General features: G+C 38.9%; 1 protein-coding gene across 4 annotated transcripts; it reads left to right on the top strand.

The window, feature by feature from the left end:
- Positions 1 to 2,009: 2,009 nt before the first annotated feature.
- On the top strand, positions 2,010 to 15,452 carry lpar3 (lysophosphatidic acid receptor 3). Of its 4 annotated transcripts, none has more exons than XM_029706266.1 (3): positions 2,010 to 2,600; positions 3,482 to 4,239; positions 14,010 to 15,452. In XM_029706266.1, exons 1-3 carry the CDS (start codon positions 2,515 to 2,517, stop codon positions 14,348 to 14,350), a joined length of 1,185 nt encoding a protein of 394 aa, XP_029562126.1. In that variant the 5' UTR covers positions 2,010 to 2,514; the 3' UTR covers positions 14,351 to 15,452. The 4 variants fall into 4 exon arrangements, with proteins under 4 accessions (XP_029562126.1, XP_029562127.1, XP_029562128.1 ...); XM_029706267.1 differs by having other exon boundaries at positions 2,011 to 2,600; positions 3,485 to 4,239; XM_029706268.1 differs by having other exon boundaries at positions 2,484 to 2,614; positions 3,485 to 4,239.
- The last annotated feature ends 2,901 nt before the right edge of the window (positions 15,453 to 18,353 follow it).

Genomic DNA, 18,353 nt, shown 5'->3' on the forward strand with positions numbered 1-18,353 from the left:
CCACAGAAGGTGATGCCTCTCCCCGGTCGGGTGGCGCTCGGCGGTCGTTGTCGCCGGCTTACTAGCTGCCACCGATCCATGTTTCAGTGTCTGTTGGTTATGTCTGTTTTAGTTTGCACCTGTTCCTTGTTTGTCATTAGTGGGGGGGTATTTAGTTTGGTTTTGTTTGAGATTTGTGCGGGATTGTTTCGTGCGACGTTACTTTAGAAAACAGGATTTATGATTATTAGATTACGCTACGTATTTGTATAGGCATTAGGGTTGCCGGGCTGCGCCTCGTCTATTTTGGAGTTTGGAGCATTTTTCCTCCTGCCTTTTCTTCTGTGCACCCTGCCTTGTCGCTGTGTTTTTCCCTTGACGGTATTAAACATTTTGTTCAACGGACCTCAGCCTCCTGCGCCTGATTTACCCATTTCCTGCTATCTTAGAGAACGTGACACTACCATTGTTAACCAAATGTTTTTTACGTTTTAAGTCAATTTTGTAACGTTTATTGACCGAGTTGGAAAACATATTGACATTGCCTTCATTAGTCAATATGGGGGAAAAGATAGCTTTACCACCCTGTGTTAGTATGTTTTACTCACTCAAATAGTTATATCTGTAAGTCTGAAATTAGGAATTTAATTTGAATGTTTTGAGTATAAATCTTTTAAATCTAGTCGAGAAAAGTCCAACTCAAAAATGTCAATAGTTAGATTCTTCGGCGATTTCCTCAGCAATTGGTTTATGTGCTAGCTATATCAGGAAAATTGAAATAAAATGTTCATATCTCCTTTAAAATTCTGTATTGTGTTCTTTTTGATAAGTGAGGCATGTTTATAAATACTTTATAAGTGTTTTATGAATGGGAAAATAGAAATTACATTACATTGACTGCATAGAATTAAAACATTGACCTTTAATGTTGGTGTTATAGATAATAGTTGCAAACTGCAGAGTTAATTGCCATGAAGTGCTTAGCTATTCATGCTTTTTGAATGGGAAAATAGATTACTTTACTTTGACTGCATAGATTTTATGCATATACATTTCATGTGTACATTACAGACCAGTATGATCAACTTAATTGTGATGTAGAGGAGGGCTGTTAATGAGTTATAACATGATCCTCAACTACATGTTTTGATCTGGAAAATGTAGAAAGGATTCAACCCTGTGGGGATCTTCATGCACCATTGACCTTAGTGAGAAGGAGGTAAGGGACAGGCCTATACTGTCCAATGGGGGAAATGGGGCTGTTACCGGCCAGCTATATACAGTATTAGCATTATTTTCAAAACATGGTTTGGCCTTTTGGCATATTCACTAACACTGGTATGGCAGAAGCACACTTTTGAGAACAGCCATAATGATGACACCACACTGTCATTGAAATAATGCATTTATTAAGATATCAAAATATAAACTATTTTAATGCATGACATGATTGTGCTATAGATATACTATGGATATATCTCATTAACTTTTAATAATGCATTTGGGACATGTTATAACACGTTCATGAAATGCTTGTGAATGTGTAAATAATGCATTATGGATATGTAGTCAAAGTAAATCATTCCCGTTTTGCTATTAATTATTTTATATCTGCTATACATTCACTCAAAATGGGATCTTATGTTGCCAGAGTATCTCAAAGTTATTGGTCAGATGACTGTCTGACAAAGTGTGTGATTCATAGGGGGATTTTTATGACTGAATAAGATGAGTCCGACTATTATGACGAATGCCATGTAATGTTGGCAATGAGCCTTGCCATCACACAATCTGCTTTGTTGTAGGAACAAGCTGGAACACAACCGTCTTTGGCACTTCAGGAAAGCTCATCAGGGAGTATATGTCAAGAGTCAGTAAAAAGAGAATCCAACTTTACAGAGTCAACGAAGAATCAAATGAATCATTTTCCTTAGGTGGTCTGTAGTGAAATAGATATAATACACAATGTTGAAGTGAAAAAGCAACCTTCAGTTACCTTTATCTTATTTCCTTATTCTTATGAATGTTGTTTTAGTGTTGTATTGCCTCATGAGTGGCTGGTTAGTATTTGGCAGTGGCATTTGCCCTGAGGTGGGGGTGGTGATTCTATGTAACACTCTATTACTGTTGTGTAATCTATTCAGTGTTTTTCCTGCAGGAATGTAGATATCCTCTGAATGGTTTTGAGGTTGTGTGAATACACTAACTAAACCAACCACCAACAGGTAGGCAAGCTATGGATCTTTTATTCCAGTCTTTTTTAACATAGACTTTTTAACCCAGACCTTCACCATTGAATATAATTTTCTAACATACAAGTGGAATGGTAGGCATGTAGGAGAATTGTTTTAGCTCATGGCCCATGTGGTGAACCACGCACATACAAAGGAATTATTTTTACTGCAGCCAGTGGAGCAGAGATATGAGAAGCTGTGTCACACACCCTCTACGTCAGACTACTCTTGCCTCAAACATTTCTCCCTCATTCCCTTCACTCACAATCGTCACCTTCTCCTGTAAAGTTGCCCCGGTAGAATGAAGCAGGACATTCTTGAAATGAGTAGTAGAACGAATGAGAAATTCCGTTTACACAAAGGATTCGATAGAAAATATTTGCACAGGTAAATTTTACCTGGTAAGTCAGTTTTCTTACATTTTGTTTAGCGTATATTTGCATATCATTTCCGGCATGATCTATAAGACTTACTCTCTTTCAGTCGCAAATAATAAGACTTTTTTGTGTTTGGAAATTCCTTATTGTAATCATAGAGGTCTACATTTTCAGTGTTGAAAGACGAAGCATTTATGGCTACACTATTTTTATTATTATTATAAAATTATAAATAACTAGACATTCCATAGGAACGTTGAATTACATGGCAAAACATTTCTCTCCATTGATTGTACTTTGGTATTTTATTCTGAAGCTTTCTGTCATACTAAAATTGGTTGTTTCACAAATTGCATGATGCATAGTCATTAGAAAATCATGGGAATAAAGTCTGTTCCTTTTAGTTGTAAGTTGTTATATGGAAGAGATTGTATACATGATATCTGTAAAAGTCATACCTAATTGGTTTTGTCAGAGTCCATAGCCTATACTGTTGGTAAATATCTTCAGAGTTGAAGCTCAGAATGTCTTTATCTTTATCTCACTATACCTCTGTAATAAGAAAATGTGTGATTAACCAGTGATTTATGCAGCTGCTTCCAGTAAAAAGGATGTTTGACATGTTGATTGCCCTTTAGAGTTGGGTAATTTAATCTTTCTCAGTTCAGAAGTTATTTGGCCTTGGGAAAACTGGCAGCGCACAAATAATGGGTTTATTAGAACTTTTGGTCTGGAGTTCTCATTATCGTCTTTGCACTAAATTAGCCCATGTAGTTATACTGTGTAGCCCTACCATGAATTCCAAAAGGTTGATATTTGTTAGAATGTTAAAGAGAAACCAATAAATAATGTTTTTTTTCTCTCTTTATATCTCTTGTCAACTCTCGTCAGCAGCCTTTCACTCAAGATGGCCAGCCAGAACAAATGCTACCATGATGAGCCCATGAGCTTCTTCTACAGCAACAGCAACCAGACCAAAGATGACTGGAACTCCACACAGCTCATTTTGGTCCAAGTTGTAGGCTCCCTCTTCTGCTGCTTTATCCTGGTGTCCAACGCCATGGTCATTGCCGCCATCATCACCAACAAGAGGTTCCACTACCCGTTCTACTATCTCCTCGCCAACCTGGCCGCTTCGGACTTCCTCGCTGGAATAGCCTACATATACCTCATGTTCAACACCGGGACGGTGTCCAGGAAACTAACCGTGAGGGGCTATTTCATTCGTCAAGGGCTTCTGGACACCAGTCTCTCAGCCTCTCTGGCGAACTTGCTAGTGATCGCCTTGGAGCGCTACATCTCTGTGATGAACTGGAAGGTCCACAGTAACCTGACCAAGCGGCGGGTGACCCTGCTCATTGTGCTGGTGTGGGCCATCTCTATCTTCATGGGCACCGTGCCCAGCCTGGGGTGGAACTGCATCTGCAACCTTCAGGACTGCTCCCAGCTGGCGCCCATCTTCAGCCGGAGCTACCTGATTTTCTGGTCCGTGTCCAACCTGGTTTTGTTCCTGGTCATGGTGTCCATCTACCTGCGGATTTACACCTACGTCAAGAGGAAAACGGCGGTGCTCAGCCCACACACCAGCGGCTCCATCAACCGCAAGAGGACACCCATCAAGCTCATCAAGACAGTCATGACTGTGTTAGGTAGGCCATCGGATTCCTCTCACATTGTGTCAATGTGGGAACTTCAAATGTGTTTCTGAGTAGTACTGAGCCCTTTATGAAGGACTACATCAAAAAAGTTATTGATTGGACCCATCAGAATTTCACTGTTGGGAAATGTAGTCCTTCCTAAAGTCTGAGTAGCACTAGTACTCTGTGCTCTTAAGTAACAGAACATTTGATCATTTCATTGGTTCTTAAAGGACTTTCCTCATAAGCAATTAGACACACACACACAAGCTTGTCTCGAAGGTTATTTAGCTGGTTGAGTGTGGAGAAAGGTAGGGGAAGCAATGTTGCTGACAACAGTGGATTGTAATCTACATTTCCAAGATAGTGGGGAAAATCCTGATTAAATTAACTCAACTGAGGTTTGAGCAAAATGTTATGGTCAAGGTCTTTAAAAAGACCACTTCAATATATCCCACATAGTGAGATAATTTGACTGATATTGACATCATTTTTGAGTAATCTTTGTTTGACCTGGGTGTTGGTTTAAAAAGTGGACGATTGTACCATGAATCTCAAAGTTTGCTGTGCAGTTGTGCGTCTTCAACTTGGGCTGCAGTTACTTAGCACTTTATTCAGCACAGAAGCATATTATTTGCTCTGATCTGTCTCCGCTTAATAACATGGTTTTCCACTTAGGATCACTCATCTGTGCAAGTGTCTAAATCACTAACAAAGAAAAGTAATTTCAACTAACATCGTTAGAGCATGTGTCGAAACTGATAGGCTCGAAAGAAAGGCAGCGCTGCTCTTGAATCAGCTTTCTCTAGTCAAATCTTACCTTAACATTATAATTAATCAAAATACTGACGACGGATCAGCTCCTAGAGTGATATTACCACCTATGTGGCTGTAAATATTGAGTCGGCTTATTCTAATGCTTACCCACATAATGAAATATTACAGTAGCCTATTAGCAAAATATAACTCAATTGATTGAACATAATGTATTTCAATATGATTTAAATATATAGGTGTATGTAGCCTATACTGTATTTATCTTTTAATGCAGTCATCTCAGTTTTCATTTCAAGCATATTTTTATCCTTTGCTTGTTTGTAACAATTGCAAAAGACATTCACAACTTTGTATTTGTAGTTATCGGTGGTCGGTGATTCTAAGTTTAGTTCAGTTTATTCGGATCCCCAATAGATTTTGCCGAAATAGCATATATTCTTCCAGGGATCCACACAAAAACATAAAACACGACAGTAACAAAACACCGATACACTGATAGACAAGACCAGTCACACAAATGTAAAATACAATGATATACAACGATATACATATATAGCGGAGATCTTCTCTATAAAGTGACGCGGGAGGGAAAAAAGCATCTAACGATGCACATAGCTGTTAACAAAGCTCCTACGAAGGTTCCAACAATGAAGTTAGCCTTAAGATGCTTTTGGGAATCAGGGCACACGTCTCCCCTGTTAAAAAAAAATATTCTGACCTGAATGACCTCAAATTGCAGCATAAATTAAGGTTAAATAAAAAATAAAAATAAATTGCAGATCAGTCTACAAGGGCTTGTTTTCAACATGTGTGTGAATAGCAAACATACCACAAATGTGCAGTCCTCATCTGCACATGAGCATGCACATCGCAGATAAGATATTGCGGGCCTCTGCTGGTAGGTGTGTCGGAACAGGATATGTTGCACTTAAGACAATAGTTGAGCACACCCACCCTCTCCTTAGCATGGCTCCTCAGTACAGGTCAGACGAGTTTGATTGTTATCAACTCGGCCAGTAGGTGCTGCTGAATTTCCTAAACCTTTTGTGTACATCAACTTTTTGTATGTGCCAGATAGCATATTTACAGCTCTATGTTGTGCTAGAAGGAGTGTTTTCTTATATGATGTCCTTCTGCTAGATTAATAAAAGCGAAAGCAGACCATCTCTGCGCTCTGGTCGACCCCAGATAGGCGTGGAGGAAGCTGCCTCGCTCTCTGTACAGAGTGTCTTCAAGACTGCTCTATGTAATTATCTCTCGCACAAGGACACACACACAGTCACACACTGGTTAGGCTGCCAGGAATCTCAGCCAAAACCGCCCAAGACTGCACGGTCGGCGGCTTTCTCAGAAGAACGCCCAAAAATAACCTATACTTTCAGGGGTTTTTCAGGCAGCGTGCAATTGCTTTCAGATGCAATTGTCCCCATTAAACTAGCTGTTGTGCTCTTATGTCCTCAAGTTTCAAGTCAAGCCTACCGTTACGTTATTCTGGGGTGAAAGACTCAAGACGCTAGGGATGGTGTCTCATTGTATTATTTTGAGCCTGCTGGAATTTTCCCACATTATAGCCATGTGTCATTTGACGTTGTGTGTTACTCAATCACTTTTGTCATGATACAATTGTCTCTATCCTAGAGCAATTTGGAAGAATTGATGCAATTCTCCACATTCCATCTGTGAGTTGTTGTTCGATAACATTGTGATGCAGAAAGTCAACTCAAGATTGAAAAATAAAAACTCTATTGTCAGTATCTCAGTTGGGAATACAGTAGACAGCAAACCGGTAGAAAAAACGTAACAAGCTTCTAAATATGCCTAAAATGTTCATGTGAAAGCATTATTCTATGTGACAATGATAAGAACAGGGGAGAAGTATGAGAGAAAGTGAGGAAAGGAATCCCTATATCCGTCATTTGGGAGGTTAAGAAACAAGTACTCAAGCATATCACTGGGGCTGTACGAGGAAGAAAACAGCTCTTGTTAGCTCATGTTTCAGGTGAATAGAAATCTGTTCTTTTGTGTTGACTAACGCTGAATTAGTGACTGGATAAACCTGTCCAGACTTTTTCTGGGGCCTCATTTATAACCGTTGCATACATTTCACACTAAATATTGCATGCGCACGTACAAAATATTGATATCTATAAACTTAAATAATAAATAAGCATGTTTCCTATTATCAAGCAGATCCGTGGTGAAAACTCCACCTGAAAAACGCCCATCCTTCACCTTTTATGGTGACAATAACGCCCTGATTTTCTGTATACTTTGGAAGTATTGGAATTAGGCCAAGGCAGTTTCTAAAGGAACTAGCAATTGTGAACTTGATAAAATGTCTGGAGGTGTTGGCAGAATGTTTAAAACTTTTACAGTGACATATGCTATATCTGACAGTTTCTGAAAGAAAAAAAACTACTGCAAATTGTTGTGGACCTGAAAACAGATGGTTTGAATTCAATAATGTTTTGCATTTACTTTTTCCCCGAACCTAAATATGCTGCACTGCCTGCGAATTCTGAAACATTGTCTTGTTAGTATGTCTACTGTATAAAAAAAATAAAAAAAACAGTAGGCCTACTTGCAGTGGAAGCCTACACACTTCAAAGCAAAAGATCAACTGCCTGTTCATCTGTAAAATGTATACTGTATCTTATAAACCAGGCTCCCATTCAGATAGAAAAAAATACTTGAAATAATAGCCTCTCTATCCAATAGGCACAATTCAATGAGAGATGCACATGGCAATTTGTTGTAGGCTAAAGCTTCTTCAGGAATATGAACCCATCAATGTCAGAAAAGGTGGTGAGGAATATATTCTGCAATGGTTATAAAAAAGTATGTATTATGTAGGCCTATTATGTTTATAAATTAAATAGGGTTCACTTGAGACATTTGAAATTACAGTAGCTTAAAAAAACTACATGGAAAAGGTGAACCGTCTGTTCACATAGAGAAAAATACTTGAAATTGTTAAAATATTTAAACTGTAAAGTGGGTCCAATGAAATGAGAGATAGGACATTGTGGGCCTAAGTCTACTTTGAAAGTATGAAGCCATCATAGTCAGTAAAGGTGATGAATGTATTCTGTCAAGGAAATGAAATAGGAAATATATGCCTATTTCTAACTATTTCAAAGATGCAAAAAACAATATTTTCTCTTCTCACTAACGGCAAATGATTGCATCTTGTTATTATATTTACCTTTTGTTATCAATAAGTGTGTCATCATATCCCTCATTTGCTCAAAATACTAGGCTACTTGCCAGCTTGTATTGCAATACTTCAACCACTAGAAACTGTTTATGCATGGTCTGAAGTTTTGCGCGATCTAAAGTTTGCAGGTAGCTAAACAAATTCTCACATCAAGTTTAGTTATAAATGACAACTTTTGCCTGAAAACTGATGCATGCATGTTTTGGAGTATATTTTGTACTCAGCGTTTATAAATGAGGCCCCAGGATTGAGGTCAGGACTTTGTGATGGCCACTCCAATACCTTGACTTTGTTGGCCTTGAAATACATCCACAGGTACACCTCCAATTGACACAATATGTCTATTTGCCTATCCGAAGCTTCTAAAGCCATGACATCATTTTCTGGAATGTTCCAAGCTGTTTAAAGGCACAGTCAACTTAGTGTATGTAAACTTCTGACCCACTGGGATAGTGAAACAGTGAAATATAAGTGAAATAATCAGTCTGTAAACAATTGTTGGAAAAATTACTTTTGTAATTTTCAAAGTAGAAGTCCTAACTGACTTGCCAAAAGTACAGTTTGTTAACAAGAAATGTGTGGAGTGGTTGAAAAACGAATTTTAATGACTCCAACCTAAGTGTATGTAAACTTCTGACTTCAGCTGTATTATACACAGTACCAGTCAAAAGTTTGGACACACGTACTAATTCCAGGGTTTTTCTTAATTTTTTACTATGTTCTACATTGTAGAATAATAGTGAAGACATCAAAACTATGAAATAACACATGTGGAATCATGTTGTAACCAAAAAAAGTGTTTAACAGATAAAAACATATTTAATATTTGAGATTCTTCAAAGTAGCCACCATTTGCCTTGATGACAGCTTTGCACACTCTTGTCCTTCTCTCAACCAGCTTCATGAGGAATGCTTTTCCAACAGTCTTGAAGGAGTTCCCACATATGCTGAGCACTTGTTGGCTGCTTTTCCTTCACTCTGCGGTCCAACCCATCCCAAACCATCTCAATTGGGTTAAGGTCAGGTGATTGTGGAAACTAGGTCATCTGATGCAGCACTCCATCACTCTCCTTCTTGGTAAAATAGCCCTTACACAGCCTGGAGGTGTGTTTTGGGTTATTGTCCTGTTGAAAAACAAGTGATAGTCCCACTAAGGGCAAACCAGATGGGATGGCATATCGCTGCAGAATGCTGTGGTAGCCTTTCTGGTTAAGTGTGCCTTGAATTCTAAATGAATCACTGACAGTGTCACCAGCAAAGCACCCCCACACCTCCAGAGATCATCACACGGCGGTTGGATCCAAAAATCTCAACTTTGGACAGATTTCCGCCGATCTAAAATGTTGACTCATCAGACCAAGGAGAGATTCCACCGGTCTAATGTCCATTGCTTGTGTTTCTTGGCCCAAGCAAGTATCTTATTTTTATCGGTGTCCTTTAGTAGTGGTTTCTTTGCAGCAATTCGACCATGAAGGCCTGATTCACACAGTCTCCTCTGAAAAGTTGATGTTGAGATGTGTCTGTTACTTGAAGTACTCTTTGAAGCATTTATTTGGGCTGCAATTTCTGAGGCTGGTAACTCTAATGAACTTATCCTCTGCAGCAGAGGTAACTCTGGGTCTTTCTTTCTTGTGGCGGTCCTCATGAGAGCCAGTTTCATCATAGCGCTTGATGGTTTTTGCGACAACTAAACTTTAGAAGTTATTGACATTTTCCGGATTTACTATCCTTCGTGTCTTAAAGTAATGATGAACTGTCATTTGCTTATTTGAGTTGTTCTTGCCATAATATGGACTTGATATTTTACCAAATAGGGCTGTCTTCTGTATACCATCCCTACCTTGTCACAACACAACTGATTTGCTCAAACACATTAAGAAGGAAAGAAATTCCACAAATTAACTTTTAACAAGGCACACTTGTTCATTGAAATGCATTCCATGTGACTACCTCATGAAGCTGGTTGAGGGAATGCCAAGAGTGTGCAAAGCTGTCAAGGCAAAGGGTGGCTACTTTGACAAATCTCAAATCTAAAATATGGACGGTATATGAATAGGAAAGGTGTGTATAGCAGTAGTTATATATAGTTATATACTGTACTACCATACAGTAAATACATATGAAGTGTGTAAAAATAAAAGTGTGAAGTGTGTAATGACAAAGTGAAAGCATGTTTTTGTCATTTTTTTTGCAAATGTATTGAAAATGAAATACAGAAATTTCTCATTTACATTAGTATTCACACCCCTGAGTCAATACTTTCTATATGCACCATATGTGCTCTTCTTTGCGAGTACATTGGAAAACATCCCTGGTTTTTGTGGTTGAATCTGTGTTTCAAATTCACTGCTCAACTGAGGGACTTTACAGATAATTGAATGTGTGCGGTACAGAGACGAGGTAGTCATTAAAAAATTATGTTAAACGCTATTATTGCACATAGTCCATGTAACTTATTATGTGACTTGTTAAGTACATTTTTACTTCTGAATATATTTAGGCATGACCTAACAAAGGAGTTGAATACTTATTGACTCAACATTTTTTTATTAATTTGTAAAAAAAAATATATATATAAAAAAAATTCCTTTGACATTATGGGATATTGTGTGTATGCCAGTGACAACAAATCTAAATGTAAGCCATTTTAAATTCAGGCTGTAATACAACAACAAAAAAGTCAAGAGGTGTGAATAATTTTTGAAGGCACTGTATATCTCCAATATCACTAACATCTATCATTTAGGAAATGGTGGAAGGAGAATGCAGAGAGATTTGGCATCAACTTTGACCTTGTTAAACATGTTGGCTGGAGTTTACTGTTATTTCTTTTTGACCATTTTAATTGAAAACAATCACAGTGAGGTACTTAATTGTTACCCAGAAATGATTTGATATTGAGATCAAAATGGTTGCATTGGACGCTAAAGTGTTTTCTACACTGTTATGGTTACAGTCATCTCTCATGACAGATATAAACAGCTAGCCAGGTGGCATACACAATATTTGATTACAGTGATATTTGACTAAAGATTTTGAGGAGCATTAGGTTAGAAGAAGCCCCCCATACAGGTAGCTGTAAAATAATCTCAAAGATTCACACCGAGATTGGGACCTGATTGTGCTTGATGGTAGCTATTTAGGCACACGTGCATAAACTCAACCCCTATGCTTTGATTCATCATCCTTGTGCTTCTGTGGAAAGGAAGAAGGCAAACATTGATGATAGCCATTTCACTGTAATATGTGGGACCATTTATGGATTTAGACTGAAGCAAACAGAACTGCAGAGAAAAACCTTCACTTATTCTGCTTCCCTTGATATATAACCTGCCATATATTTCAGAGGTTAATGAATGCTCCTCAACTAAAAGCTCACATGTGCTCTAAACATGCCCGCTTCCCAACCCAGATGTTTTTTTGTTTTTTTTAATATTTCATATAAAACACCCATGGAACCCCACCATTTCTTTCTGCCTGCTCCTTGTATTTTAGTTGGTGACCTTGTATTTTTGAGAGAGAAGGCGTGGTTCATATTCCCTCTCTTCTCCCTTGTGGAGAACACAATTGCTGTTTTTGTTCTACTGAGCAGGGTTCTGGAGAGGTATTGGCAGAACGGACAAGCTGCTACATGTCCTAGAAAAGCTCCCTGAAATCCCTTAATCTTGCCGCAACACGCTCTGCTGTCGGTGACTAGCCTAGATACTGGTTGGGATTTCACGTCGAATGAAAATTCAGACAAACATTGAGTGTAGTGTCTGAGACACCTTCTAAGACGATCTTTGGTCCGTCGGTTTTTCTCTAACTTGTACCTGCTTTCCTCAGACGGTATTCATTGGCGAGCCATCACAATTTAGGAAGCTCTTGCTTTTGTCTTCAGTGTAGTGACAGAAGCGACGTCCCAATTATCTCTCCTTCCTCCCAAAGTGTGCACTTGTTCACTTCCCTTCAGTGATTTGAATAGGAAATGACTGGTATAACAAATATGGCGGAAACATCCACTAGCCCGTGCCTCCACTACTCTAATGCTTTTAGATTTGTGAGAAGTAGTGAATAAGTGCACACCTCAGGAGAAAGGAGATATTATAGGGACACACCTAGAGGCTGAGGTGGTGTAGCATCCTATGCCTCATTGCCTCTTTTCTAACTTGAATCAAGCATTGATTATCTCTTTCAATCTATGCACACAAGCTCAACAGCCATCTTCAGTATGATAAGCTGTTGCTCAATTCCAACCAATCAAAATAAAAGAAATTGGTATGGTCCTGTTTACAGTGACCATTTCTCAAAGAACGATGATGTTTCAGTCATAGCTGACACTAAGTGAGAATGATTTTTCAGTCACCTGACCTGTTCAAATAAAGTAAACAGATCTCCAAAAGAGATATCTCTAATACATCTAGGGATCTATTTTCATCTGGAGTTAATCGCCAAAGCTTTATTAAAATATCATTTTCGCAGCAGCAAAACAGTGAGCAGACAGCTATGTAGGCTATTACATAATTTTAGCCAGCTCCTGTTATTATTTTGGATATGCATAAAAAACCCTCCATGTAGGCTATATGCCCATCATGGAATGAGAGATGAGATAATCCAGTGACACTTGAATTTAGAAAAATGTAAGTTATTTTCCTGTAACAATTGCTTGTTTTCCATTTCGTTTGATAAAAAAACAAGACCTTACTAGGTTATCCTTACCCTACTCAAACAAAAGCTGGTTCAACAGCAATGCGTTTGGTGTCTTTCTTATCCTGGCCATGCATTAGCCAAGTAGCCTATCCATAAAAGGTTTATAAATTGTCTACTCATGAGGCTTTCATGCTTTTGCATTATTCACAATTCATATAGGCCAACCTGCAGGGCATACTCCATTCTGTTTGGATCTATCCCCACTGCCTTTTGTCTGGTTACCAAAGTTGCGCTCCTCCAAACACAGGCTATTCACATTTTCAGTCCTATAACACCATATCAACGGTAGGTCTCTAGGCTATATCTTGCTTATTGAGAACATACAATACAATTTAGCGCAGTGCTTAGAGGCCTACACTCTTTGAATCCAATTACAACAATGCTGACTGTCAACACTCAAAACATATTGAGCAAACACTGGATGTTTTTTTTCTACTGTTGCTATCACTTGTTACTGTAGCCTATGCTATTTAATACTTAATACTTGAATCTTACCCTTATTTCCCAAACTGTATTATCAAGCCACAATGGACTAGGATGAGAATATTCCATGCCCCCAGCCGAATTGGAGTTGATGACAACAAAAAGACTAACACATGCAATATCAAGCCATGGAGTGACTGTCCAAGCCCTGGTCACACCTGCAACTTGTTTATGCATCAAAACCCAACCCTTTTGTGCCACCACCAGCTTTTGCGCTCATAATAACTGCTGTGAAAATAGCAGTAATATTTCTGACACACCCAGGGACCTGTAGCGTGACCTCCAGCGCTTAGATTTACCATTACATTAGGTTTGATAAAATATAGCCCCTAATCTGTAATAACATTGGAGATATTTCTAATAATCTCATCTCTAATGATGATAAAGATATCTCCAACCTTTGACCTTAATAAACATGTTGGCTGGAGTTTTACTGTTATCTATTGCCAGGGAAGGAGAGTTGTGTAATAAGTCCAGTGTGACTCTGGCAAATAGTATATATTATATTTCTAATAATCTCTAATCTATTGATCTAAACTATAATGCTTTTGGATATATCTCAAATATTTTGAAATAATATAATATATTTCATAATATCTATTGTCTTTCGTTACAGGGGCGTTTGTGATCTGCTGGACGCCGGGCCTGGTGGTGCTGCTGCTAGATGGCCTCCATTGCCAGCAGTGCGAGGTGATGCTCTTTAAGCGCTGGCTCCTCCTGCTGGCAGTACTCAACTCGGTCATGAACCCTGTCATCTACTCCTACAAGGATGACGAGATGTGGACCACCTTCAAGAACCTGCTTCGCTGCGTGGGCAATGGCACCCGGCGCCAGCGCTCGTCCAAGGCCAACGCCCGGCCCCTCAGCTCAGCCCAGGAGACGGGCACCACACCGCAGACCTCTGAGGAGAAGGAGACCACCAAGGGCTCGGACGCCCAGGGGATGCTCAAGGCCTGAACCAAGACCTGAGGCAAGCAAGGCCGTTGTGGGAGTGTCTCTACAAGTGGATGTGGAGAGACATATAAAGACACAGATGGTCTTCTATGGTCCAATGTTGTCTTCAGTATAGCTAACTGGTTTAAAGGGCAGCTCGAACTGGGTCTGGGCCTTAGTGGAGGATTCCTAGAGGAGTGAAGGGCCATCCCTACTCTACCCAATATGGGATATTAGCCTGCAAACTAAGGGGGCGACTACAGTATATCCAAATGGCTGAAGAAAGATGTTGTGATATGAAGTAGACAGTGGTATAATGGTACATTTCCTGTTTTTACCTCAATATTTTTTTTAAGATCTTGAAAAGAGTAACTGATGCTTTTTTTCACCGTATAACCTTTAAGTCTCATGGATTTTTTTCATAAGGGTATTAATCTTGCCCTTATTTCCTTTTGAAAACAAAGTACTGTACTTGACGAAATAGCATTGCTCTTAATACATCATTGTACTATAGTACTAGGCTTATTAGGGGTTAAAGATGGTTTTCAAGTCTCATTGTTCCTATTTTTGATACATACAGGGAATCATAATCTACTGTATTTGGCTGCTAACATCCCTGAATGTTGTGTTAATGAATTGACAAATTCCTTTCTAATGGAAGGAAAATGTGTGACTCTCAACTAGAATAGATAGCACTAGTCTCAATTTACTCCCTTCCCCTTGCTCTTGTCCCTTACCTTAACATGTTTGCAGATCTGAAGTGTCAGCGTAGTGGTGGAGCGTCCACCATATTGTTTGCCTTACAATCTGCTAATATCAAAGGGTTAGGGCCAATGGGTTAATGAGGGACGATTATTTGGAAACATGTCAAACTTTTCTAATGTAAAACTGCCCTAGATACACAGTAGATGGCTATTGGCACAACTGTCATTTTAAAGGAAGACCGTTAACGCCACTTTGCTTTGACAGTCAGTGGTCCATGCTGTACCCCAAAAGGAAGTCATTTCTTTTGCCAGCTGCATCATCAGTACAGTAGTCACTCCCTTTAACACCACTCTACGTACAGTGCCTTGACTTTTTTCAAATTTTGTTGTTACAATGTGGCATTAAAGTTAATTTAATAGTCTTTTTTTCAATGATCTACACTATTTTTTTTAATTTTTTTTTATGGAAAATTAAACACGAGTTTAGTGCTTTCAGAAAGTATACACAACCCTTGAATTTTCCACATTTTGTTTTGTTTTGTTTGTTTTGTTACAAACTGGGATTAAAATGGATTTAATTGTCATTTTTTGTCAATATACACAAAATAATCTAATGTCAAAGTGGAAGAAAAATTCTAACATTTGTAAAAAGTTAATGAAAAATAAAACACTAGTATATCTTGATTAGATAAGTATTCAACCCCCTAAGCCAATACATGTTAGAATCACTGTTGGCTGCGATTACAGCTGTGAGTCTTTCTGGGTAAATCTCACACCTGGATTGTGCAACATTTTCCCATTATTCTTAAAATAATTCTTCAAGCTCTGTCAAATTGGTTGTTGATCATTGCTAGACAACCATTTTCAGGTCTTGCCATAGATTTTCAAGCAGATTTAAGTCAAAACTGTAACTCAGCCACTCAGGAACATTCTGTTTTCTTGGTAAGTAACTCACTTGTGGATTTGGCCTGGTGTTTTAGGTTATTTTCCTGCTAAAAGAAGTTAATCTCTCAGTGTCTGGTGGAAAGCAGACTGAACTAGGTTTTCCTCTAGGATTTTGCCTGTGCTTAGCTCCACTCCCTAGTCCGATTAAAAGCATACCCATAACATGATGCAGCCACCACTATGCTTGAACATATGGGGAGTGGTGCTCAGTAATGTGTTCTATTGGATTAGCTCCAAACATAACGCTTTGTATTCAGAAAGAAAATGTATTGCTTCACCATGTTTTGCAGTATTGCTTTAGTGCAGGGGTATTCAACTCTTACCCTACAAGGTCTGCTGTTTTTTTGTTCTACCTGATAATTAATTGCACCTACCTGGTGTCCCAGGTCTAAATCAGTCCCTGATTAGAGGGCAATACTTTACTCCTTAACTTATTTAGGCTTGCCATAACAAAGGGGTTGAATACTTATTGAATCAAAACATTGCAGCCTTTCTATTTTAATACATTTGTCAAAATTTTGAAAAACATAATTCCACTTTGACATTATGGGGTATTGTGTGTAGGCCAGTATAAAAAAAATCTAAATTTAATACATTTCAACTTCAGGCTGTAACACAACAAAAGGTGTAAAAAGTAAAGGGGTGTGAATACGTATGAAGGCACTGTATATCAACACAGTCAATGTCCAAGCTGAGAAGAAAAAGAAAAGCCTGGAGCACTGTCAACATCAAACTTTTTTTTTTACTTTTGTAGTGGAATTTTTGCACATCCTTTCATGCAACTCGTAATGGCCATCGCCGTGTCATGCTGACAAAACAGCTGCTCGCTCACCTGAGAGCAAGGCCCAGGCTTGTAAACATTGCGACACACTGGATTCCTGCGGTAGATATGCCTGCAGGGAACTGACAAGGATATGACTGGAGTACCCCTTCCTTCCACAGGAGACCAATGATTAATAATTTACTGGATCATTGAAACTCTTTACCTGTTCTACACTATTTATGTGGTTAAACCACTCTTTGTGTAAAAGGAAAAACTTCATTAAAACACATTTTTCCTCTGACTTTGTTTGATTCAGTGGGACGTGTTGGAATGTCGTATATGTACATGTAAACAGGATGATGAAAGCATTGTGATAACTCTGTAGTCCAATGAGATAAACGCAAAAAAAACAGGAGACCTCTTGGTTACAGAGTCGGGGGGGGGTTGTTGAGTGGTGCTATAAACAGGAAAGGTATGCGTGCTGTGACCTCAACAGGGTAGTGTTCTTTAGGACACACAGTAGCAAAAAAAAAGAGCATTTCTTATAGCGAACAGTTTTGACTGGGCTGAGCGGGAACTGTGCTTCCTCAGAGGTAGGGAGGCGAGCAGGCCAGAGGTGGATGAACGCAGTGCCCTTGTTTGGGTGTAGGACCTGATCAGAGCCTGAAGGTACGGAGGTGCCGTTCCCCTCACAGCTCCGTAGGCAAGCACCATGGTCTTGTAGCAGATGCGAGCTTCAACTGGAAGCCAGTGGAGAGAGCGGAGGAGCGGGGTGACGTGAGAGAACTTGGGAAGGTTGAACACCTAGATCTTTTTCTTCTGTTTGGTGCCTAATAAACATTATCTAGGTTTTTCTCCAAACCCACATGGCTAGGTCAAAAGGTCTCTTTTAGTCAGTGTTTCTCAAACTTTGATGTATCAGTGACCAGCATGCAATTTGAGTACAAATAGTGATGTCAGCTTACTCACAGTGGACCTTGGTTGTGTTCATTAAGGAGAAAACATTTTGAAATGGATTGAAACGGGGAAGTGCTATTTAACTGAACGTGTCCAATAAGAGCACGAAAATCTGTGCTCTTATTTGACAATATCAGGTAGCACCTTCCTGTTTCACTCGATTTCAAAACGTTTTCTACTTACTGAACACAACCCAGATAGAGTAGCATGGGTGGAGAAACACTGCCCTAGATTGCTTGTGCTCAAGTAGAGGTGCTTCAGGGTGATTTACTCTGTTTTGCCAGACTAATGGTTGGCCCTTGGTTTCTATGGAGTCAATTAAGTAATTTGTTAAAGTGCTACAGAAAATCTTTGGACAGTTAGAAAGGAGGTACATTTGACCTTTATAAAATAAACTGCTCTCAACAGTTTACTATTTCAGACTAATTTTAGTTCCTTAACTCTGATTTGCTTGACTGACTGAGAACTGCTGGCAACCTATCACCGTTTATTGGTTGAAACTCAACGTAAGCCTACTGATGGCAAGATTTCATAATCAAACAGTTATTTCACAGTCTGTTGTCAAATTAAATCTGTTTGTGACATTTCATGTTGTGTAAGGTATATTATCATTAAGCAAATTAAGTCTTAATTTTAGTCAAAGTATGATATATTTGGG

Source organism: Salmo trutta, chromosome 22 (assembly GCF_901001165.1).
Source record: "Salmo trutta chromosome 22, fSalTru1.1, whole genome shotgun sequence".
Classification (NCBI taxonomy): domain Eukaryota; kingdom Metazoa; phylum Chordata; class Actinopteri; order Salmoniformes; family Salmonidae; genus Salmo; species Salmo trutta.